The 25,890-nt window shown below is 31.2% G+C and overlaps 2 protein-coding genes across 4 annotated transcripts; both read right to left on the reverse strand.

Annotated features, from left to right (window-relative positions):
• Positions 1 to 306: 306 nt before the first annotated feature.
• Positions 307 to 25,852, reverse strand: LOC115880909 (integrator complex subunit 2). Of its 2 annotated transcripts, none has more exons than XM_030898270.1 (15): positions 25,701 to 25,852; positions 24,881 to 25,644; positions 24,573 to 24,825; positions 24,305 to 24,514; positions 23,570 to 23,729; positions 22,811 to 23,093; positions 22,123 to 22,349; positions 21,008 to 21,299; positions 20,790 to 20,955; positions 20,650 to 20,733; positions 19,438 to 19,606; positions 19,177 to 19,374; positions 1,898 to 2,065; positions 1,570 to 1,783; positions 307 to 623 (listed from the first exon to the last, which is right to left on the reverse strand). In XM_030898270.1, the coding sequence occupies exons 2-15, from the start codon at positions 25,533 to 25,535 to the stop codon at positions 334 to 336; spliced, it is 3,369 nt and encodes a 1,122-aa protein (XP_030754130.1). In that variant the 5' UTR covers positions 25,536 to 25,644; positions 25,701 to 25,852; the 3' UTR covers positions 307 to 333. The 2 variants fall into 2 exon arrangements, with proteins under 2 accessions (XP_030754130.1, XP_030754193.1); XM_030898333.1 differs by having other exon boundaries at positions 24,881 to 25,622; positions 25,701 to 25,840.
• LOC115880777 (probable ATP-dependent RNA helicase DHX34) lies at positions 3,347 to 19,009 on the reverse strand. 2 transcript variants are annotated; one of them, XM_030898169.1, is made up of 13 exons: positions 18,877 to 19,009; positions 18,135 to 18,803; positions 17,566 to 17,880; positions 17,389 to 17,507; positions 16,632 to 16,846; positions 11,710 to 11,862; positions 10,684 to 10,771; positions 10,386 to 10,632; positions 7,286 to 7,556; positions 6,620 to 6,801; positions 5,558 to 5,760; positions 5,248 to 5,500; positions 3,347 to 4,233 (listed from the first exon to the last, which is right to left on the reverse strand). In XM_030898169.1, exons 2-13 carry the CDS (start codon positions 18,682 to 18,684, stop codon positions 3,404 to 3,406), a joined length of 3,426 nt encoding a protein of 1,141 aa, XP_030754029.1. In that variant the 5' UTR covers positions 18,685 to 18,803; positions 18,877 to 19,009; the 3' UTR covers positions 3,347 to 3,403. The 2 variants fall into 2 exon arrangements, with proteins under 2 accessions (XP_030754029.1, XP_030753953.1); XM_030898093.1 differs by having other exon boundaries at positions 3,348 to 4,233; positions 18,135 to 18,806; positions 18,877 to 19,008.
• Positions 25,853 to 25,890: the final 38 nt, after the last annotated feature.

Below are 25,890 nucleotides of genomic sequence, written 5' to 3' on the forward strand. Positions count from 1 at the left end.
GGTATATACTTTAAATTTTTCGTGCGATTTTTGCCTTAAAGTATATATCAGGGATTTGTATCAGGAGTACATAAGAGCGAGGAGATAAAGGTAGGTATTATTTTTATATAAAATAACGTCTATCCCAGAATTTCTTAAGTTGCTTAGGATATATTATTTTTGTGTTAATTAATTAAATAACCTCTTCTTTTTGTTCAGGATTAGACAGTATTCCTAAACGGTATATTTTGCTTTAATAAAACTCATTTATTATCAATTATTATTTATTTACATATCTAGGGGCACGAATATTAAATAAAAAATACATTTTGCTGTGACAATTTCAACGATTTATTATTCTTGTCTGTAAATATTTGTTCTAAGTACACTTTTATCTAAAATATCACTTAAAGTTCGTTGGGTCAAATCGCACAATTCCGCACTTTCTTGCGCGGATATTTCCAGACCTCTTCCCCTCTGGCTGTCAAAATGGCTGGCTAGAGACGCCTGGCTCTCGCATATCCTGGCCAGTTGCATTAAAAGATTGACGATGTCGTCGATTAGAGATGGAAAAGCCTCGCTGATTCTTACCAGCGCTGGAAGTACGGGTTTGAACAATTTAACACGCTGAGAACTTGAAATTCCTGTAAATAATTAATTTAAAAAAATATTAGAACTTGTTTACAAAGTCCGTTTCAATGAAGTTGACGATTCATGGTTAATGGTATTTACTAAAGACCCCCACAGACGCCCAGTTTTATGGCTCAGGCCGCCTGTGCAAGCCTGGTTTATGCAGGTATACCGGTACGTATGTAGAAAGTTCGACTGACTGTGCGGTAGTGATAGGCATTACAATTGTTTTTGCACAAATTAGGCAAAGATAATAAAGTCTTCGTACTCTAGGTGCCATCCTACTAAGATATAGAAGGCAATGAAAAAGCAAACGATCTAGCTAGAGAAGGAGCTAACACTCCACTAACTGTTAAACTAACCTAGAATAAAAAATACAAAATACTTCCATCCGACACCGGAGAAATTTCTCAGAACTTACGACCGAGAAAAATCAAATATTTTCCTTGATTTAAGTAAGAACAATCTTCGGATCATCACGGGGTTTTTAACAGGTCATTGTCTCCTCAACGAACACCTCGGTAGATTGATGCTAAGAAATAACGGCAAATGCCGATTATGTGGGGAAAATGGGGAAACCCCAGAACACCTCATCACTGAGTACGCCGAGAGGACAACCATTCGTGCCATAAATTTGGGTAGGACTGATATCGGAGATGGAGAACTAACCTATGTAAAACCGTCTCAGATACTGGCTTTTATCAAAGCTCTGAGACTGTATGATGAGTTATAACTATATATTGTGATCTATCACAATAGATCTGGATTTAAAGAAATGGGAATATGTGGGAGCTCTAACGCATTGTTATACCTAATTAAAGGCAGTCGTTTAATGAAGGTGCATATTGTCCTTGAATCGTAATCTCGCGTGAAATAGACTATATATTTTAAATAAACAAAAATACGAGTAGCGGAAAAAAAGACCAAAACTAATAGACTATATATTTGTTCAAAAATTACCTCCTAAAAGGGCGTACAATAAATTCAGAGCCGTTACGCACAGGTTCAAACTCTTTGGCAGGGCGTACTGGACGCATAAATGCGACAATAACTGAACTGCAAAGATTTGTTTCTTTAAACTGGGTTGCTGCATCAATTCTTGAAGAAAATCCAAACAGATGTGCATCGAGGGCACACCCTTAATTACAATTTCTAACAGTTCACTTGGATATCCCTACGAATAAAAAAATATTATTTGAAAAATATAGTTTATATTAATTCTTTCGTTTATAATAAGCTTATATTAATTCAGTAAAAAATAATAATTATTTAGTATCAGTTTTTATACCTGGAAATGTACAAGCTTGCACAAAACTGTGTCAGCAATAAAAACCTGATGCAAGTAACTGCAAACTAAAGATCTGACTTCTTGAAGAGCCCATCGGCGTCCTGGTATACATTTGTCTTGGTCATTTTCCATGCACGTTTCTAGAAGCATCTGAACAGCTGCACTTTCCTAAATTTAAAAATAATTATATTACCTATGTGTTTATAAAATTAACAGTATAATTATGAAAAATAAAAAAGTCCTCCTACTCTAGGTACCAGCCGATCTAAATAAAAACTTCTGTAAAACCGTCTCAGATCCTGAGACTGTAAAATTTTCGTATGTAAGAAGAGTACAATGCGTTTATAATGTAGTGAACAAAGAGAGAACAGTAAAAACGTTGCTAAACGTATGAAATAAACAGAGAATATGTGCACATTGCTAAGAGACGTAGAAGGGGATCAGCAGATTCGTCGCGGTCGACCCAATCAGTACTTAAAATTCTAGAGAAGGGCGTATATCATGCGTTCAGTTTTACGATTTAATTAACTTTAATTCAATTAATTTTATTAACGAGTCGTTGTAATTTTCCCTATAGCTTGTAAATTTTTAAGTGCAAGTTAGAAATACTTGCAGTTATATATTGCAAAAATAAGTTGGTGTTCGACAGTGGTCGCGCTATTAGGACTCCGAATTCAAAAATCGATATCTCGAAATCCATTAGAAATAATGGATTGTAGTTTTTTTCAAAAACTTTCTTAATATTTCTGCTATATTTTCTTCGCATAAAGTATATCAAAGTCTTTACAAATAAAAAAGTTACACGATTGCTGAAAATTGCTATGGCCTAAAAGTAAATGGACGGGTTTTTTAACATTTTTGAATGGAAAAAAACAAGTCTATCGAATTTTTCTCACTTAAACAACTTGTAAAAGATCCGAACAAAATAAAAAAAGTGTTCATATCTAAAATGGTTTATGAGTGTTTGGCGTGTTATGTGTTAAAAAGTTGAGTTTTTAAATTATCGCGATTACTAACGTTTTCTTGTTATAAAAAATATGGATACCCTAACGATATCCTTATAATTCCATCTCAGATGCTCAGAAACATATCTAGTGATATTATCTAGTCATCTTTTCGAAAAAAAAAGTCTTTTAAAAATAAGCGGTTTGCGATCGTGATTTTACTTTACTTGATACGGAAAGGCGTACCGGAGAAATGTGGCAACGCCGCAACAGCACATCGTCGCATTTTTCTCACTCCGACTTAATTAGATCCACGATACACATAAACACGGTATGTCCGCGCGCAGGCAGGCTGGCTCGACATCGAATTCGTGACGTCACCTGCGCTGCAAAACGAGTCGCGCTTATGAAGAATCCGCATTAATAACGCGCGCTTCTTTAGAAAATACCGTTTTACATATGCAATTTTGAAGATTTCTAAAATTTGTTATGTACACAATCCAAAAGCAACAGGTAAATAAAACAAGTAAAACACATTGGAAGAAATATATTACTAATATTTTTAAGGCTTACAACTTTTTTTGTGCCTTAATACTTCTGTAGGAGTTAAAACATATTCTTTATTACATGTAAGACAAAACCATTTTTTAGAGTTACTTTTCAAAGCCGTGTTTCTTTCCTCAATCACCTCTTGCTTGACATCAATCAACTTTGATTCACAGAATTCATCATGTTGAAGTGTTTCAAATAAAGATTTATTAGAAAAGGTTTGGTTACAGTGCTTACAGGGATGTTCTGTAAGAAAAACTTCTTGTTCAAGACGATCTGACCATTCTTCTGGTAATAACCCGTCAAAAACTATATTATTTGTCACATTAAATCCACCTTTGTTTATGTTAGGATGCATGGAATATTCTCTATCAAAAGGATTTTTTTGTTTGTCAATATTGAGAAAATTCTCAGAAGAAAATGTATATAAGTCTTTCAGGTCAGCAGGAAGTAACCTTTTGACGTTATACGAAATTTGTAGGTTCATATAGCTTGTTAAATCTTCAATAAAATAAAATATATCCTCCTTTTCTTTATCACTTTGTTTTAACATGGGATCTCTTAACTTTGCTTCCAATTTTTCTTCCCATTTTTTTCTCAACTTTAATGCCTTTAACAATAGATTTTTTCCCTGTCCAAAATATGGAGCGTCTATACTTAAAAAATCATCAACGACAAACTTTGTTAAAGTTGAATTTGTGACTATAGTTTTTCCGAATAGAAACAACGTTTGGATGCAGGGCATTCTTAAGGTATTCACTAGGTATACTTTTTTTGTTTCTAGAATCGATTGATAGACCAGAATTTGGTGTTTTTTTGAGATGGGTCGTTTACTGAAATAACCTTAAAAAATATAAACAAAGATTACAAGGTGATTCAAAATAACTGAAATAGTTGGCTGTACTGATGTTTTTTTTTCTGTTTCTTTTTGGTTGACAAGGAATTTAAGAAATTCTTTTTACAATTTAATTACAAATTTATACTTTTCAGATTTTTTCTTATAGGACACACCAAATAAACTTTTAGTCACCTGTTAACTGGAACCTGCTTGACTGGAACAGCGTTGCTCACTTTTACATATTTTCTTTTAATCAAAATATTTTTGGAAACAAAAATAAATTAATTATAAATATATAAACAGTTAAAATTTAATAAAACTCACCTCTTTAACAGCATAAGGGGCATAAAGGGCCATTACTACCGCTTTCCCTTTCAAAATATTCTAATAAAGTTACGATGAGTTTTTTTGCATCAACTATTAAGTTATCCTGTAAACTTTGAACTAAAAGAGGTTCTAAAAAGAACACCGTTCGACTCCAAGATCTACTAGTACAAAATTTTAAGCTTAAAGTATCATAACACAATTCATTTAAACCAAAAACTTGTAATACAAAGCCAATTTCGAGCGAACAACCGTTGGTTATGGTTGACAGATAAACAATGCTTTAAACGTCAGTTGTCAATCTTTTGGCATTTTCGCTTAAAACAAAATTGTATTTTAAATTTCAGTTTAGGGTGCCATGGCTGTGTTATAAACACTAATTTTTAATCAAGGAGTCTTTAAAAAATATATTTGATTGTTTAATGTCTTTAGTGTCTTGTCTCGGCCAGTTAAAAGATGCTCAAATCGTATTTTAAATCATATCATCACTTGGTATTTCGAGTCAAATTGTCGTTATGAATCGCATAATGCAATTTCAAATAAACCATATTTGAAAATGTCAAAAGTTGACATATGATATGTCATTCTATTAACATTAATCTAAAGAATTCTAAAGTCTCTTTACAATGTATTACCAACTATTTCAATTATTATTTTTTAAAAACAATCAAATTTTTTTAAATATTAATTTTTACCTGAAGGTGGTACTTCGATTTCATCATTTGACAGCTCCAGTATCTCACTGTTAGTACAAAAATAACTCATGGGTCTCAGAAATATATAATTTTTGTTTTTCGTGTGGTATAACTTTTCCGAAACGGTCTTAGACGAGTTATGTTCATCTTCAACAGCTATTTGTGGATAGAAACCACTGGTTAATGTTATTTTTAACAGCATCAAATCTTTGTAACTTTGAGCAGACGTCTCGTTAAGTAAGTTTTGTAATCTCTGAAAATAATTCATAAGTTTAAAACATTTAAAATGAATAATGAAATAATATAACACCTTAAAATCATTTGAAATATGAAATTCTACGTCTCTGATATCAGTTTTGGCATCCAATTTATCAGAGGTCTCCCCAAAATTAAACATTTCATATTTTAACTGGGTTCTTTCTCTGTTTTTAGTCTCGTTCTTTAGTTGATATTTAATATGTTTTAATTGCTTAAGTTCGCCGTGTCTTATCATTCTTTCACTACTGGATAGTTCTACAAAAAAAACAGTGTCGGCACTATGTGCGCATATTTGAAGTGAAACTTCTTACTAACAGCTATTAAATTGAAGGATTTGAAGGATATATATTTTTTTATAAATGTTTTTTATAAAATTAGAGTTAATATAAAACCGTATACTATTCTAGCTTTATAATTTTATGTTTTTTAATTCTTATTAAAAAACGATAATTCTATCAACTGGTCGGATAGCCCTGGTAGCTATGGCCATTAAACCAAAATACTACTACATCTATATCTCTGACTACTAACTGCTATCTTACTGCTATTAACCCAACTATTAACCAACAATTTGTTTTGTGTGGTCTGTTTTTGTTTAAATGTTTTGTTCATTATTTATGTTGGGGATTTATTTTTAAATTAATGTTAATCGTTAGGCAACCAGTAAACTCATAGAATATGTATTTCTTTTGAATAACCAAAATTGTCACTGTAAATTTTACATAACCAAATTGTCATCTAAATCGCTGTCTTTTTAGACAGATGTCACTTGTCTTGTCATTATTCAATTCATTATTCAAATTCTCAGAATGTTGTTAACAAAAGTTTCATCTTAAAATTTTAATCAATCACAATTGTTTATCTTCATCATTTATCGGATTAATAATACAGATATTAGAGTTCAATTACAAACAATCCATTATTTATAGTGATTTACCGTAATTTTATTAAATTATACGAATATTCTCGTTGGTTATTGGTTTGAAATAAATATGACAGTGTCCTCCAATGAAAATGCGAGTTACTAACTCTAAATTCTTGAGTGTTCATTAACTCAAGACGAAAATAAATAAAATATAACATTCTCAAAAAATAATTAAGAATAATTACAGACCTTCTTCAATTTTCGGTAATAAATTAGCTTGTTGTAGTATATCCCTAAATTGTTCCAGCAACTTAGTAGCTTCGTAGAACCGCTGTTCTTCCAGACATCTTTTTCTACTCCACGTTCTAGTATTTTCGGTTTTTGTTTGACTAGAATTATGCGACGGGGTTGATATTTGCTTAATAGATAACCTAAAATAAAATAATTTTAATTTAAAGGACAATATTAATAAATATAATACCATACGATCGAAAAAAAAACGGCGTCAAAGACGGCGAATGACAATCGATGATAATTTTGGAGAGGTTAAGCCCTAGACGTCATTGACTTGGCCCGTACTCTTCTTTATTTTTAATAAACGCTTTAATTTAATAATAAAAATTATTTTTGATGTTTTTTTAATTTGATTTTTGAATTTTTTTTTTGGAAACAGATTTGTGTGTCTGGAAACCTTCTATCCTTTTTTAATCTTTCTATAATTATTAGTGTTAATTTTTGACAAGTTTTATGTCAATTTATAGTAAATAACGCCTAGAGATTGGCCTCGCCAAAATTACCATCGATTGTCATTCCCCAGCCGTCTTCGACGACGTTTTTTTTTCGATCATGCGGTAGTAAAGACATGCGGTAGTAAAAAAAGTTTTTTTAATATTCAAAATTATTAGTAACCCTTACCATTCCTTATAATAATTTAACAAACTTATTGGATCACCATGATTAGACTCTATGGGTTTCCTCAAGTTCTGAGCCTCAGAATTCCTGTACGCGTTCTGAGTTAACGGGCTCTGAACGCTCAGAAGAGCTGCCAAAGCTAGAACCGAATTAACGTTTCCGAACACAGTGGAGAGTATCAGCATTTTTCCTATTGGTAGTTCCACTGGCAGTTGACTTAAGGCATCTCCTAACGGGGTTAGAGCCAAACAATTGTCAGATAAATTCAAAGCACCTAAAAATCATACTATTACACCCTATAGATGAATAAAACAACAATACACGAAATACGATACCATTGAAAAAAAAAAAACACCGTCAGGATGGGCTTGGAAATCGCTGTCATTTTAAACCCTGCTTTCACATAAAAGTTTTAACTGCAGTTTTTGCGGGATCTTTCCTGCCCTTCTAAAGGAGGGTCAGCAAATAGCTACTCACCATCTACTAAGCATTACAAGAAGCACTCTAGCGATGGGATATATACCAACCACATGGAGAAGAGCAAAAGTAATCTTCATACCCAAAATAGACAAAACTGACTGGACAAATCCCAAGTCATTTAGGCCTATTAGTCTCACATCGTTCATACTAAAAACGCTGGAGAAAGTAGTTGACAACCATATTGGAGAAAATCATCTAAAGGTTCTGGAAAGTTTCTTATTAAAGATAATGTATCCACAATATTTTTTTTAAATTTACTTATATTTTTCTTATAGGTAAAAAAGTTCTTATGAATGTACTATGTCCTAAACTGCTTAGTTTCGGAGATACAGGGTGTAGAAGTTTCATATTTATTTTCGATTTTTTTCTAAATAATTTATGAAGTAACGTCAATAGTTGGATGAAAATTGGTGTCTGGAAGTTTTTTGGCACGAGAAATTTGATTTTGATGTCAATATGACTCTAGTACTGTAGAGGGCGCCACCTACATATTTTTTAACTGTTTTGGAAAGTAATAACTTTTCGCCCGTAGCTGTATAAAACTAGTGAGTAAAAATATAAATTTACGACGTTTTTTACGTAAAAAAGGTCTCTTGGTAAAAATCGCTACGTAATAATGGTTTTCGAGATATTTGGAATCGAAATTATCAGTATAGTCTGTGAAACAAATAACTTTGAATTTGACAGTTCCCGTGAGCTTTTCTAGTGATAATTTTATTAGGTTAGCAACTTGCGGCCATGCTGACGCAATGCCCTCTCTAATAGAACAGCCTCGGAACGAGACTTATAACGTCACGCTAGTTAGATACTACGGATTAATAAATATGTTGTAGAATACATGGAAAACATAATTATTCCTCGTATTTTTGGTTTGTATTTTAAAAATGATATAGTTTACATGAAATATACATAATATACAGTTAATAAATACAATATATATATACCTATTTATAGTAATAAATACTTTGGCAAATAAACTATGAACCATACAAATGCAGCAAATGTTTTACAATATACAAATAATGAATAGGCACATAAGATAATGGGTAAAATGAAAAATACATTTTAAATTTTGGGGTTTAAAAATCGATCTAATTTAACAAAAAATATTCAACATCTACTAATAGTGATATTTGCATTCACAAAATTTATATGTATATTTTGCAAATATCAATGTTCGAAAAATTATATTTGTAAATAATACAATATCACAGAAAAAAAAAAGGCGTCAGCGATGGCTATGAAATAAAGATCACTGTCATCTTATATGCAAAATTATTCTAAAATTTTTGATTTTTTTTTGGATTTAGGTTCGGGAAAAACGCTGATAAAGTTTTCATTTGCTTTTTCATTACTTTTTTTGGTTAAAAAAAATGTTTCGGCTAACGTTATAGCCTTCATGAGTGTTATGTCATATAAAAAAATAGTGTCGAATATAATCCAAAAAATTACATATAAAATATTCACAACCTAACCTAACACCACATAATGTTTACTGCAATTAATAAACTAATATAAACATGTCAAAAGATGAGCACATATTTTTTAAAATTAATATTCTTAACACTAAAACTATCTATATTGCCTATGGAGTACGATCATATTTATTAATCCGTAGTATCTAACTAGCGTGACGTCATAAATCTCGCTCCTCGGCTGTTCTATTAGAGACGGCATTGGTCTGATATTTAGAAATCTCAAAAGCTGATGACACTTTACTTTGGACAATTATGACATTTCGTGTTGATTTTTGCAAGAAGAAGAGGAACTGTCACTTGTTTTATTATTTCCCTTTTCTATTTCACGGAAGTAAAAAGAGTTACCTATCTGATTCGTTCAGGCACTCAATTTAAAGAATATCAGTAACTTTTTTGACAGAGGGATTTTATATTTGCCATGTTGGTAAAAAATAACGGTCAAAATTCAGAGTTATTCATTTTATAGACTATACCTATCATCATTGACATAAATTAAACATGTTAACTAAATAGTTATTAGACTGAAATCATAAATTTGAAATGTTTTTGTGCCAAAAGTTCAACAGAAACTGTTTTATCATCATATTTTCGCAGAAAAATTTAAGATTAATTAAAAAAAATAATTCCCAAATTTATTATTTCAGTCAAATAACTATCTACTCAGCGTGTTTATTTTTTGAATAATGACATGTATTGACTATTTAAATTTTAAGTATCTTGAGAATGGTTGCTCGTAGCGTTTTTTACCAAGACACTTTTTTTATGTAAAAAGTCACGAAAATGTATATTTTTTCACTCAGTAGTTTTATACAGGTACGGACGAAAAGTTATTACTCTTGAAAACAGTTAAAACGTATGTAGGTGACGCCCACTACAAATAGGAGTCATGTTAATATCAAAATAAATTTTTTCATGTTAAAAAATTCCCAGATATTAATTTTTATCCAAATATTGACGTTACTTCAGAAATTATTTGGAAAAAATCGAAATAAAAATAAAACTTCTACACCCTGCATCTCCGAAACTAAGCATTTTAGGACATACATTTATACAAACTGTTTATTTATCTGGTAAATAGTATCAATAGTCATTTCCAAACCAATTCAACACCGTTTTTTTTCTCTATCGTACAGTAAGTGTCTAACCTGTAAATTTCAATTTCTCCAAGCTTTCTTCGATGGCTTTTTGACTGGGTTTCTCTAAAAACGGAAATTTTTCGATGTCACTCAGTCCAAGGGAAATCATATGCAAAATAAGTGAATGAAGGGGGACTAAGTGAATTTCTGCAGGTGTAAATGGAACAAAATTTCGAAAATCTTCTTCGGAATATAGTCTATAACAAATACCAGGCCCTGTACGTCCAGCCCTGCCACATCTTTGCTTGGCACTATCCTAAAAAAAATTATTTTAAATTATAAAAAAAACATATTTTTTACTATTTACCTGAGATATGTTCGTTTCACTCAACTTACTGATCCCCAAATTCGAATTATACACCATTCTATTGCATTTTCCCGAATCTATAACAAATCTAAACAAATATGTTCAAAGAAACATTTTTAACGAAACCTAAACTTAATAAAAAGATTAAGGAAGGACCACAATACTATCCAGTGTTTTAATTTTTTTAACAATATTTTGACAGTTATGTTTGACGTTTCAATTGACGCATTTGATTTGTCTGGCTTTTCTGAGTGTATTTTATGATATTTATTGTTTATTCTTCAACTGGTTTAGTTCAGATATAGTAAATCTAAAAGGATACTGTGTCAGAACTTAAACTAACATTGACATTATTGGCGAATTCCAGAAAAAAAAACTGTAAAATAGTTAGTTGTGAAGCGTGCGGTAGATCTCGGTCAAAAATTCAGATAAATATGGGAATAATTTTCACATTTTTCCAAGGCTCCTTGATTAAAAATTAGTGTTTTTAACACAACCATGGCACGCTAGATTGAAATTTAAAATACGATTTTTTTAAGCGAAAATGTCAAAAGCTGAGATATGATATGTCATTCTATTCGGAGTCTAATTTTCTATCAAATAAAATAAAAATATACCGAGGGTGTCATTTAAAAATCAAAAGTTGTAGTCATTTCCGGTGAAACAAGAACTGGCTAAAAACAATTGAATACGTCAACCAATCCTAATTTATGTCATATACCTACACTAACATACCAAATCTAATTTTTTATCTGAAAAAATAAAAAAGTTATAAGGGTGAGCCACTTTAGAGACGCACCCGGTATAATACACGTTACGTATAGTAAATAAATCAATTTTGAAATTTACTCATTATATATTTTTTCTTGCCTTATGCCAAAAATAAGATAAGATACGTCAGGTGTTTCAGAAGCGTATCTGGTGCTTTTGTTATTAAGAATATTAATAACTAATATTGTATCTCTACACCTAATTTTGTTCATAATATGCTCCTTCCTTAATCTTTTTTTATTCAAGGAACCTAACCTAATTCCGTCAATTGTAATGGATGTTTCCGCAATATTTGTAGAAATAATGCATTTTCTTACGCCCTCAGGAGGATAATCAAATATCTTGTCCTGGTCCTCTAAAGACAAACTGCTATGCAACGGTAATACGATCCAGTTTTTCTTATGCTCACTACAAATCAATATTTTATGTTATAAATAAGTTATCCATGTCCTTTTAGAGCAAGTTCCCAGGCTGCTAGACCATACTTATTAACTCACAAATAAAATGTATGGGATAATGTAGTATTAGTGTGTACCTGTGAATTGGTACGCATACGCAGGTACACACTTTTAAGGAAAAAAGTAGTTGCACTCTCGCAAATATTTTCTGTCAGTTTTTGCAATCTGTCGAATATCGGCAGATTGCAAAGCGTTTCAGTTGAATTCCGTCCGTCGAGCTGCGAGGTTCGAGCGTTGCGTCCCAGCACAGAGACGGATTGACAAAAAATGAGTGCCTTACTGTGTGCTGCTATTAATTGTAGTAATAATTCAAAAAATTGTTCTTTGAGTTTTTTTAGATTTCAATTAGATGTAAATCGGCAAGCTGATAGTAATTTAATAATAATAATAATAATTTATTTCCAGAAACAAAAATTACAAAATAATAATAATACATTGTAACTCCTACAGAGATAAATAAGTTATCTGTGTGTAGGGCTGGATGTACCTATATATACTCTGTTTTTTTTTCTCAGTTAAGATTTCGACAGACGATGACAGAAGAAAAGCAGATGACGTCCCATACCAATCTATTTATTTTACTAAAAAAAGTTTCTAATAATTTTTAAGTTATCTATGGATGGGTTTAAATATAAATCCGTCATACGTCGTGTCTTGTTGTTTTTAACCAGTTTTATTGGTTTATTTAAAAAATGACAGATCGTATTTCAATTTTATTGGTTTGACGGAACGATGAACGACAAACGGACGCCGATGCGTATGAACTCGCCTTTAGATTTTGTCATTTAACACGTTTAACGAGGATCGATTGTAGCGCACCCTTGAGCCCTAACTGAACTAATTGCCAAATATATAGGTTATAATTTTGTGTCAACTTTTGTTAAATAAAGGCGGGCAGTTTAAATGGAAGATAATGCATTTATGATTTTAAAATTATTATAGTCTATCAAACTGAAAAAATATAATGAAATGTTTCATTTTAAAAAGTAGTTTATTTTATTTTATAAACTAATGTTGGTACAACTGGAACGCATACAGTTAAATGCTTGATTGACAAGATGACAAGTGATTACTTATACATATTGTGAATTAACCTAAAACTGAAAAAATGTAATCGAGTTATTTTATTTAATGTACACGGTATGCCAAATTAATACAAAACAAACAACCAACAAGACATACGAAAAAATAAAAAAAAGAACTATTATTTACTTTCAAGCTTTATGAAACAGCCGCATTTATGATTATATTTATCAATATAACTTATGTACAAATACAAATTAGTAATATTCAACGCCACTAACAAACCATATAAGATCGGTTTGCAATCTATGCTATTATAACTATTTAATTAAAATAACACATCACCAAATTTTATACCTTAAAGTAAGTTGATTAATAAACTTTAATCTTTGAAGTTTAGTTGAGGTTTGACATTATGTTTTCTGCAGTAAATCAAATCCATTATTTACCTAGTTCGTGTGATGTCGAGTTCAGTTACAGCTACTCAAGTTTTTAGTATGTGTTTAGTTTGCATCCTTCTACCATATCCGAGATGCATCGTGTTCACGACAAATGGTATACTGAACTTTATCGATTACAACTTCATTGGTGTATAAGACTTTCTGCCTGGGCAGCAAAGTATCAACCACAAAGAAATATAATGGGTCTCGGGAGTTAATTTTCATCCATCATTTCTCCTCCACTTGACTTCAAAAAGACACAAAAAACATATGCTACAATAATACGAATCAAAATGCATCATCTTCCAAAACATAGGGTATTTAACAACTAGTTGACACAAAATTATAACCTATAATTTGTCAAGACTTTGACAAGACTGACAAAAATCTAAAGGCGAGTTCATACGCATCGGCGTCCGTTTGTGGTTCATCGTTCCGTCAAACCAATAAAACTGAAATACGATCTGTCATTTTTTAAATAACAACCTTTCAAAACTGGTTAAATTTTACAAGACACGACGCATGACGAATTTATATTGACGCCCATCCATAGATAACTTAAAGATATTAGAAATTTTTTAGTAAAATCAATAGATTGGTATGGGACGTCATCTGCTTATAATTCTGTCATCGTCTGTCGAAATCTTACCTGGAAGAAAAAACATTCGAGTTATACGTGTGTTTTGTGTCTTTTGAAGTCAAGTGGAGGAAAAATCGAGTGAAAATTAACTGTAGACCCAGAGCACAGTTTATGGTTAATACTCGCTGCCCAGGCAGAAAGTCTTATACACCACCATCGATAAAGTTTGTATACCATTTCGTCGTAGATAAATGCATCTCGTATATGGTAGAAGGATCAAACTAAACACATACTAAAAACTGGAGTAGCTGTAAAATATCAACATCACAGGATAGGTAAATAATGGATTTTAGTACTGCAGAAAAATAATGTCAAAAGGTACTGGTTTAAAAAAATTAAGAATAAAGTTAATTAATCAACCTTTAAGGTATAAAATTTGGTAGGTGTTATTATTAATAAAATAGTTTGTTTTATTTACCTATGTTGTTTTATTTATTCCTGTGGAATATTACAAATTTGTATTTGTACATAAGTTATATTGATAAATATAATCATAAATGCGGGTAGTTTCATAAAGCTTGAAAGTAAATAATAGTTCTTTTTTATAATTTTTTTGGTATGTAATGTCTTCTTCTTGTTTGTTTTGTATTAACACATACCGTTTTTATTAAATAAAATAACTCGATTACATTTTTTCAGTTTTATACAGTTTTTTCACAATATTTTGAAGTAATCACTTGTCATCTTGTCAATCAAATTTTAAATATATCGCTATGCGTTCCAGTTGTACCAACTTATTTCTTTGTAAAATAAAATAAACTACTTTGAAATTAAAATGACAGACACATCTATCACTGTCAAGGATCTTCTCGTTGGACAGACTATAATAATCAACAAACTACTAATACATAATAACAATAATTAATACTAACCTATCACTTTAATTATCAATAAACATTTAATTATATTTGTTTATTTTAGAAGCTGAGATATTATGTAATTAATTAAATGATATTATTTTTTTTGGGCAGATTTTAAAAATAGTTTTTTAGATATACAGGTTGTCTCAAATATGCGCATGAAAATATTTTTTGGTCAGGGGATTTGCCATAAAATTTTCACTTATAATATCACAAGAGCTTAAATTATTTTCGGAAATTTTTTTGAGGGCACGAATATTTTGAAAATTATCCCGAGTCGAAGACGAGGGATAATTTTCCTAAAATATTCGTGCCCGAAAGAAAATTTCCAGGAATAATTTAAGCTTGCGTGGTATTCGGTAAGAAAATTTCACACCTAAATTTGAAACAAAAAATATTAATCCAACATGACATTTTAAAATAATTTCAATTTGTTAAGTTGGCCAAGGTATTGATGTTTTTGACATATTATGTGTTTTGTCATTTTTGTTTGCAAGTCTGTCATTAAGCTATTACTAGTTTTAAAACATCTGTACGTAGAGTAAGAAGTGTATAGCGAAATGTCGCGATTTGGAAAAGTAAACCAACAAGTCATTAAAGAAGAAATTGAAAATATAAAACCAGATAACACCCGAAAATCAAAATCAAGTGTATATCCATCATATTTCGTTAAATAGAAAAAATACCAGCTTTAGTTAAATAAAGACGGCAGAACTATATTTTTTAGAACATGGCAATTTCGAAGAAATTCATATGTAGGTATATCTAACATATTTCCTTAAATAAAAAATATTACCAACCTTAGTTACATCAAATGCTAAAACTCAAATGGGTAATATTTCAATATATAGACATTGTAGTTCATTCACATTATGATTGTAGATCTTATGTTTACCTTTTCAACTGTCAAAAAATTTCCACTAAAGTTTCGTGGCGCCTCGAAAAAATTTCCGGAATTTTTTTCAGTTGCCATGGTAACTAGTCAACATTAAAGCATGTTATTGGTTGAAAAGTAGAGATGTGAAATTTTCATTCCAATAATAATTTAAGAGATAATTTATATAGATTGGTTTTTGAAACAATTTTAGAGTAAATATTTTGTATATCTAAAGTCTCCGCAAATTATTCATATTTTTTAATTGAAAGAATTTTATAATAGCATAATCTCTTACCACCGTAAATATACAGGATGGCCCATTAGTGCGAGGAAGTCCAATACCGCCGTAGTTGTCGAAGATGTGAAAAAAGTTTTATTCTATGTTTCAAGGTTTATAAAGGGGCGTATCCTAAAATATTTTATTATATACAGTTAAAATCCAACTAAAATATGTCATATATTTTTTCCGCATTTCTTCCCATCAGAAGATTTTTAGATACAGAAAAATTGTTACCTACACGAAATGTGAAAATATTCTGTTTTCAAGCAAGTTTTTACTCGATGATCAATTTTTTTTTATTTTATTTTATTGTGAACTCATATTTTCCTAAATACATATCTGTGAAACTGTGGCGAGTGCCACGACTATACTTTGCCTAGTTAATAGACCACGACTATACAGCTACGTCAGTGGTCACGGGAGGCGAGAACAAGGTCATATATAAAGTGGCAGAAAAAGAACAAAGGATTTGACAAGGAGTAAAGCTACTAGTTTCCTTATACTATGCTATTACAACATTATCCCATACAGTTTAATTGTGAGAAAATAAGTAGTAAGGTCTGGCAGATCTCGGACTACTTAGAAATCAAAAATTTTACCTATAATCTATTATAGCATCTGCTAGAGTTGATATTTCTGAAAATCCATTTAAAAAAATTAACACATCACCCCTCTGATGGGGCAAGTACTTTTCATCAATCAGCTGTAGTATTTGTAAGTATGGAGTACAATCAAACTTGTCTCTTTTCTTTTCAAACGGGTCTTTTATGATGGGATGATAGTTAATTTCAATAGGAAACAATCTACCAGGAACCTAAAAGTTTCTATTACTAAATCATAAATTAAATATACACGGTGTTCCATAATGACATGCTAGTATCATACAATCGAAAAAAAAAGGCGTCGAAGACGGCTAGGTAATGACAATCGACGATAATTTTGGCGAGGTCAAGCCCTATTAAGAAGAATAGGTCTCTTCCTTACTTTTTAATTGCGCTTACTGCCCGTCCAGTTGGCCTTAAGAAGGTTGTAATTTATTTTTATGTTGAGTAAAAACGATTTTTAAATAGTGTAGTAATTCAAGAAAAAATATTTTTTGAAAAGAGATTTATGCATCTGGAAACGTTCTATCCTTTTTTAATCTTCTTCTATAATTATTAGTGTTAATTTTTGACAAGTCTCATGTCAATCAAAGATGTCAATTTTTAGTAAATGACCTCTAGAGATTGACCTCGCCAAAATTAACGTCAACTGCCCCAGCCGACTTTTATTTTCTTAAAATTCATACCATATACACAACCCTCTTAAAAAATAGCCTGACATTACAGAACACCCTATTTAGAATACATTACGTACCTGTATGATTTGTATGTTGTCTTTTTCGAAATACGTACTGAAAAGATCTATATTAATTGTGGCCGACATCAGTACAATTTTAACATCTTTTCTTTTGTACAACAAACATTTCATTATACCTAAAGCAGTAATCTTAATAGAATTTAAAAACATAAATAAAAAAAGAGTCTATGTAACCTATTAAAAAATCTCCGTGCAGATGCCTCTCATGAACCTCATCCAAAATTATAACATTGTACGAATTCAGAGTTTCCTCCTCTGATGCTTGTCTGAGTAAAAGCCCCTCAGTCATAAAAATAATGTTTGTATCGCTTCTCTTAGTTTTCTCGAATCGTATTTGGTATCCCACTGTAGATTTAAAATCGGTTAAAGTTTCATAAGCTACACGTTTAGCCAGGGAAATGCAGGCAATCCTTCTTGGCTGGGTGCACACTATTCTCTCATAACCAGCTTCCAGAATGTACTGCGGTACTTGGGTTGACTTTCCACACCCTAAAATAGATACCAAGTACTACAATTGAGATACAAGTGTGTCATTAAAAAGATTAAAGCATGTTTCAACTAAATAAAATGCAAAAACACCTTATCTTGTTTTATTTGTGGTGGTTATATTATGAAAAAGAGTAAATGTATCTTATTACTTTATAAACAAGAAAGATCTTAATTCCTTCAATGCATCAGATAAGGTGTTTTTGTTAACACAGCAGTACATACATAAGCCTATTATTTAAAGAAATATATTTTACCTGTATTGCCAGCAATCAGCACAACCTTGTGATTTCGTATTTTATCAATTATTTCTTCCTTAAACTGAGCAATTGGCAAGTCGTTCTGAGCGTTTCTCAATTTTTTTAACTTGGAAAACTTAGTTTTCTGTTGGAAATCTTGGAAAATCTTTATAATTAATAAAAACTGCTCAAAACTGCTTCTTGATATATTAAACTTTTCACCATGTCTATCTAACACAGGTAACTTTTCAAACAAAATGTTTTTTTCTTTAAATTCAATATTTAGTACTTTATTTTGAACGGTATCGTTAGAAGTACGTAGTTTTTGAGCATTTTGGTATTTATCGTAGAATATCCAGAATTCTTCAGGTGGAGATATATTAGCATGTTCTTCTAAAAACCGTGTTAACTCCCGTTTATATTCCTCAACACTTTTAAATTTACTTTCGGTAGTTTTACTGTAACTTTGTTCTTTAGAGTAAGTAAAATCACTTCTAGATCTTCTTCTGTTCTTATTCCATTGACTTTTTCTATTCAGACCACTGTTTTGTTCATTTCTATGATCCATTTATCCTTAATAAGTAGTAAATTGTCTTGAAAATTCACACCTCAAGAAGGGATCGAATATTTTCGTGTTTTAATTCACATTTAAGCAGTTTTCTCGGCTATGTAATTGTTCCTATATTCCTTCTTCCCATCACAAATAAATAAAATCAATTTAATTTCTAACAGATATAAAAAATAACTTAAAAATACGTACCTGTTTGTTTTATTTTGAAAATTTTCTAAATACAAATAAAACATAACCAAAAACAACATGTCAAATATGTCAAACTGCATTTGAACCACAGAAGATTTTTTCGCGTTATATATACAGTGTAATCGAAAAGTTTGCAAATTAGTCGTAAAAAAGTTTTATTTTGCAAAAATAAAATACTGGATATATGCAAAGTGGATAAATCTCGAAAAATATCGTGTCAGGACTTGAATTAGAGCGAGATTTTCGTGAAACAAAATAGAAATACATAAATATCTGCTTATAACCTCATTTTTATCTTACCTGTGCAGCAATTGTGGCTCTACACATTTCTTCTCTATCCGGTTCGCTTACTATTTGACCGTGAGCATCTAACTTAGGATTAGACTGTAAGTGTTGAGTCAGTTGACTCCTGGAAGAGGCTAAACTTGCTCTTAAGACTCTCAATACAATAGCGTATACAGGGGCACACCGAAATACGCGTTCATCGCACCTCATTATCTTAAAAAGTTAGTTTAATTAACTATAAAAATAACAGTTATTAAAAGATATATCTATCGATACCTGTAGCGGATCTTCGGCTACGTCGATTTTTGTTAAGGATGAAAAGTCATCGACTAAGCTTTTAATAGTTAAGGCCCACAAACGGCGTGGCAACACTGTATTTAATCTTAACCAAACGTCTTTATAGAGGTCTTGAAGAAATCTTGGAATATTTTCACCTAGTACTTTCCTGAAATACAGTTATTGTGGATATGTATAGGGATGTGTGTATTATCAATAATTTATCGATATATTTTGGTTATCGATATGACGATAATTATCAATAGGTATCGGTATATCATTTTTTTGCAAATAATTTGGTACCACACACTTGCTATTCAAATTGACGTTACATTTATGGCCATAGTTCCCTAAATTGAAATTTAAAATGTTATTTTTTTTAATTGAAAATGTAAAAAGTTGACATATATGATATGTCATTCTATTCAGAACGTCATTTTCGATCAAATGAAGTAAATAAATACCGAGTATATCATTTAAAAGTCAAAAGTTGTAGTCATTTCCGGTGAAACAGGAAGTCAACGAAAACAATTAAAAACATCAATCAAACCTAATTTATGTCATATACTAACATATCAAATTTTATTTTTTTATCTCAAAAAATAAAAAGTTATAGGGATGAGCCACTTTTGAGAAACACCCGGTATATATCTCGTATATAGTATAAACTTTAGTCGCCTGTTATTTGAAATATCGAGAACTACCGATAGTTCTAGACAAAAATCTCATCCCTAGATATACAGGGTGGTCCGAAATGTATTCCGGAAACTTCTCATGTCAAAAAACCCCCAGACACCAATTTTCATCCAAATATTGACTTTACTTCAGAAATTATTTAGAAAAAATCGAAATAAAAATGAAACTTCTACACCCTGTATCTCCGAAACTAAGCAATTTAGAACATACAAATGATTTATATGAACTTTTTACTTATTTTTAGCCGTAGAATATGCTGCCGAAGTTTCCGGAATACAGTTCGGACCACCCTGTATAGATGTCTCTTATAATATTTATTTAAACTACATAAAAAACAAAAATATATAATATCGTATGATCGAAAAAAAAATGGCGTCCAGTTGGCTTGGAAATGACGATCGATATCAGTCACCCATATAATTTTCCATATAAAATGACAGCGATCTTCATTTCATAGCCATCACTGACGCCGTTTTTTTTTCGAACGCATGGTATATAAACATATCTATTTATTACCTGGCGAATTGTGTAAAACTTTCTGCATAAGGCCATATATCAATTGCCTCGATTTTCAGCATATTTTGCAGTAATTTTGCGCATCTAAAAACAATAAATATCTCAAAAAACTAAACATAAATTTAAATAAATCCAAATACTTTGACGGATTAGTTTCAATCTCACTGAAGGCAGTCACTACCATATATTCGTCGATATGAACCGGCTTTCTTTCAACTTGTATTGACATATCGTCTAACCAATCCTCTACCAAGGTTAAGTGAGGAAAATGGGTAGCTAAGAGTTTTAAAAGCGGACCAAAAAGACCTAAAAGAAGCTTGTGTTATAAAAAAAGTTTTTTTTTGGATCACAAACAAACCGGAGTAAGAACTTTGATCCTTCTGAGCGTGATGCAATAGATACTTAATAGGTAGTTCAGACATAAACTCAGAGGTGTACTGTTTGATTTTTTTCCCGCTGGAAGCTAATACATGGGCGTTACTGAGCCTACAGTCTTCGTATAGTAACAGATAATATAACAACAGTAACTGTGGTGTTAAACTGGTGTTATCAACCACTACATCTAGGTTATCAGCATTGATGTCGAATTCCATGGTGAAAATTGATTGTTTATTGTCAAAGTACTGACCAAAAATTGAACTCTGAAATACCTAGGCAAAAAAGTAAAAACATTTTTGTAAAATAAAAAAATGTATAGTCCATTTCATTAAAATTGATTCGATTCGAGGTCTTTAATATTCAACAAGATTAAAATATTTCAGATAATCACAGATATAGAGATAAAGATTATTTTTTTATTTAAGGGGTTCTTGGCTTTTGGTCAATATAAAGATTATAAGGTGCTTGACGGTCAACTTTAGTTGATCTTAAAAATATTGCGTAATATTTCCCAGAAATAAGTACAAGTATTTTAAATGATAGTATAGTCGACCCCAGAAACACGCCCATGAGTTTTTTTGCAAAAAAATGTTGAAAATGTTATATTTTCCGGCCGCTTGTTTAGTTTCAGAATGCAATGTTGCCACCTCTTGCGATATCCACATTCTGTATGTTTACAAGTTATAAGTTCACATTTTGCCGTTCCGTTAAATTTTCAAAGTTAATTAACTCGGTTATTACGAATTTATTTTAAAAATGGTAAAGAGAAAATATGTTTGTTTTGGCCAGATCTACCACCACTTAAAATACTTGCACTTATTTTTGGTACTGTATTCATTTGATAAAAATGTACCACATTTAGTAAAAAAAATAGTTAATAACATCCCTTAAGGTAACTGTGATGTACAGGCTACCTTGAATAGTAATCTCTCGTAAAATAGATAGTAGTCTGTCCAGCGAATTCAGGAAGATTTCGACAGAAGACAGACGCAAAAAAATGACAGAAAATAAAATTTGGGTTTGAATTAAAATGACAAGACATAACTGTCACTGTCAGAGTTCCTCCTCTCGTTGGACAGACTTATATACTCTTACCCTCCTTATTTCGTTTTCTGTCAAAGGTTTGTTGGCTTGTTCTAAGTTCTTTGAGTTGGGGATCATTATACTGTTCACGTATACCTCGACCAACATTGGTAAAACTGGATGTAAAGGATTGATACTACTGCAAATTTGTTTATATATCCAATTTTTTATGTTGACATTGTGCTTGGCAAATGCTCTAGACTTTAGAAGCTGATGTATGCAATGAACTGGCAAAAAACCTAAAATATACAGTAGGTAAATAAAATTATATTATCATCATTTGAGACATATGGCAACGATGGATTAAGCAAGACGAATTTTGATAACTTTGACAGTTAAAGTGTCAAAATAAACTTCAAGGCTCGTTCTCAGAACTACGTTGTGTTGCTTGCGACTCATCAAAGAACCAATGAGAAAAGAAATAAATGTAAAGATAATATGAACAGAGATAATGGTCCAATTTCTTCCAGTTCTCTGTTCCTATTACTCTAGTCTAGGTAATTAATTGTAATGCTCAGTTCAATTTTGCAATACCGCAAGCTGTTGCTAAGATATTCTATTAGTTTTAATTCTGTTTTTTAGACATTGTGAATAATCGTAAACTAAAAAGAATAAAGAGTAACTGAAACCACTAATTTATTCCACTAATTGCGAGGTTCTGAATGAAGCTTAAGAGTTTTAATTTATGTATTTACTCTACCATTCATATTAGCACTTAGTCCTTGCGTAACGGGAACTTTAACCGCATGCGCAGTTACGACTTGTTCAGTGAAAATCTCCTGGGTAAAGACCTGCTTCATCCGGTTCATGTTATTGTGTCGTATGGCGATTTTCATACCCAAAGTGGAACAAGTTAGTTCGCAAATAGCGCTAAGCTGTTGACTATGGAAATGAATTGCCATTAGCAACAGCATCTCGCCAAAAGAAGCTGTAACGCCACTGGCTGACTCAAAATAAGCTTCTTCTTTGACCAGCCATTGAACCTAAAACAGGAAAAAGTAAGTGGATTGGTCATCTATAAAATTGACAGTCAATACAGTACAGGGTACATTTTCGTGTGTTTTATGTGTTTTTTTGGACATAATAATTTTTTTTACATAAATCAACTTAGTTTAAAAGAGTTTTATTATTTTATTTAATTTAACCAGATAATTTTGTTATTCATGGCGTTGTTAACTGCACTGAAAATGAATTTGTACTGCTTTTGCAAAAACTACTTTTTTTAAATAGATTTTTGTGTGCCTGGAAACGTTCTATCCTTTTTTAATCATCCTAGTGTTACTTTTTGACAAGTTTTATGTAAATTTTTAGTTAAATGGCGTATAGAGAATGACCACGTCAAAATTATCATCGACTGTCATTCCCCAGCCCTCTTTGACGCCGTTTTTTTTTCGATCATAAGGTATTATTTTGAAATAAAGATTATTGTTATTATATCTCTGAATAGGCTATACATTACCCATTCAATGCTGCGTCTTTCGTGTTCCTGTTGAGAAATTAGGGAAGGACAAGCTATAAGCATACATAAACCTATAGACACGAATCTGACACCTGCAGGCGTAGGATTTGGATGGGACGTCAATAACTGAACTATAAGATTCACTTCTTCGTCTTGGAATCTAAATTTAAACATATTATTTTTCATAAATCGGTAAATAACGACTAAAGAATACAAGGACATATAACACACATATTATACGGGTTGGAGCAAAATCTGTGATTTAAAATTACGATATTTATAGCAAAGTAAGTACAGACCAACTATAGTAAATATAGAATAATTTTGATTTCACGACGTTTCTTGTATTTCTAATAATTTTTTAAGAAAGGCTGAAAAAATATATTTTTACTTATTTTTTAATATCTTTGACAATGTTTTAATAATATCTTAGGAGTACGTAAAGTGATCAGGAAGCAAGCGGAAAATGCAATAATATACAGGGTGTTCCGTTTAAAAAAACTCATATCGATCCACTTACTTTTTTGAGCCACACTGTACAAGTTAAAATACTTTCCTGAAATACATCCTTTAGGTTTACACTAAATTAAAATTCCTAAAAAAAGTTTCTTATTATATGAGCTACAAATGCCCAAAGCACTATTTCCAGACCCTGTTAAACACCTGATAACTAGTTTCTGGTATTATTAGTCTTTGTATTCTTTAGTCATTCGTAAATAAACTTATATTCCTTACTTTATAGCAGCAATACCCCGTAGTGCACAATATAATCTTAACAAAGCCGATGCCTGAACAACAAGACTGTCAGGTATTTGTCCACTTGGTGAAAAATCAATTATTTTCTGCAACTTTTTTAAAAGTTCATCCCTTAATTGTTGCAAGGCATTACTAGATGCTTCTCCTTTGCGTTTCTGACCAGTTCTTATAAACATTGCAATCCAGTTCCTGCATTTATTCATTTATTTGTTACACAATGTTAAGAAAAATCATTTCTCATACAAACCTAATAGTCTGATCATTTCCCAGCAACAAACCACTCACAAAAGCTACCATATCTCCTTCACCATCGTCTGATGTATTATTTAAAGACAATGCTATTGCCAGAGCAGGCATTCTACATAGTTCAACACATTTACTTCTTACAGATAGACTTTGTGATGGGTTCATCTCGCATAAAAGACCAATAGTTGCAGCCCTTATAGTACTGGATATAGACTCTTCCTGTTTTTCGCCAGTTTGTATTAAATAAGTACATACTAAAATAAATAATCAATATATTTGGATTATTATACATCGTTTAAATACAGTTACCTTCTCTAAAGCTGTCAGGAAAATTGGCAACAACCCTAGATATAATTTCTGGACCATTATGAACATGTAAAAGTGTTTCAACGATATTTGAAATGTTTAATGTTGTTGGGAGTTCTGCTAGAGCGATACATATAATATCGGATAGCTCCTCTGCAAAAATATCATTGTCGAATAATTCTGAAGATTTATTATAAGTTTCTGGGTCTGAAACTTCAGAAGTCTCTTGAATTTGTGATTGTATATATAACAATTCGCCTAGTAAAATACTAAGTCTTCTAGTCATGTCACTTCTTTCATATTCTAGTGCCATACTAGTGTTTGACAAGTTTCCTATTAGAATAGAGTCGTTTTGAGAAGTGTTTCCTTTTTGTCGCAACTGTTGTTCTTTCTTTACTTCGATTTCGAGCTTGTGGAAATCGATACTTAACAGGGCAACTATAGAATTCACCAGTTCCATGCCACTCACGATAGTGAGAATGTTAACCTTCATGTTTGTGCATTTTTTGGATGTATCTAAGGGTGATATTAAACCCATACGAACAAGACATGGTAAAACAGGTCGAATATCGTCTTCAGAACATATAGCAAGTTTTTCCATGTCTACATTCTGTATAGCACTGAATACTACAGAGTTAACATGCTTTTTAAAGGACATTTTTGTCAGGGATGTTTAAGACCAGTCTAAGTTTAGGAGTCTGTTTAGCTTCTTTACTCAACAAATAACTTCGCTATCCACGATTTTCTGTATGATAAACGTTATAAAACTATAAATAAATAAATTCTATTTCCTACTTTTATTACAGATAATAGAGACACTTACATTCGCCAGATAAATGCCTATAACCCTTGTTTAATTAAACCAAAACTATCCTAATTCTAAAACATAATCATTTCTTATTTATTTTAATTTTATTTGTTATTAAAAGCTATTCAGTTTATGTTCAAAAAAATCTTGGGTTAAGTTCGAGTGTCAAATTTTTTATAGTGCGTTATGATTGGCCAATAAATTA

The sequence above is a fragment of the Sitophilus oryzae genome, unplaced genomic scaffold (genome assembly GCF_002938485.1).
Source record: "Sitophilus oryzae breed Bouriz unplaced genomic scaffold, Soryzae_2.0 scaffold_1000_pilon_pilon, whole genome shotgun sequence".
Lineage (NCBI taxonomy): Eukaryota > Metazoa > Arthropoda > Insecta > Coleoptera > Curculionidae > Sitophilus > Sitophilus oryzae.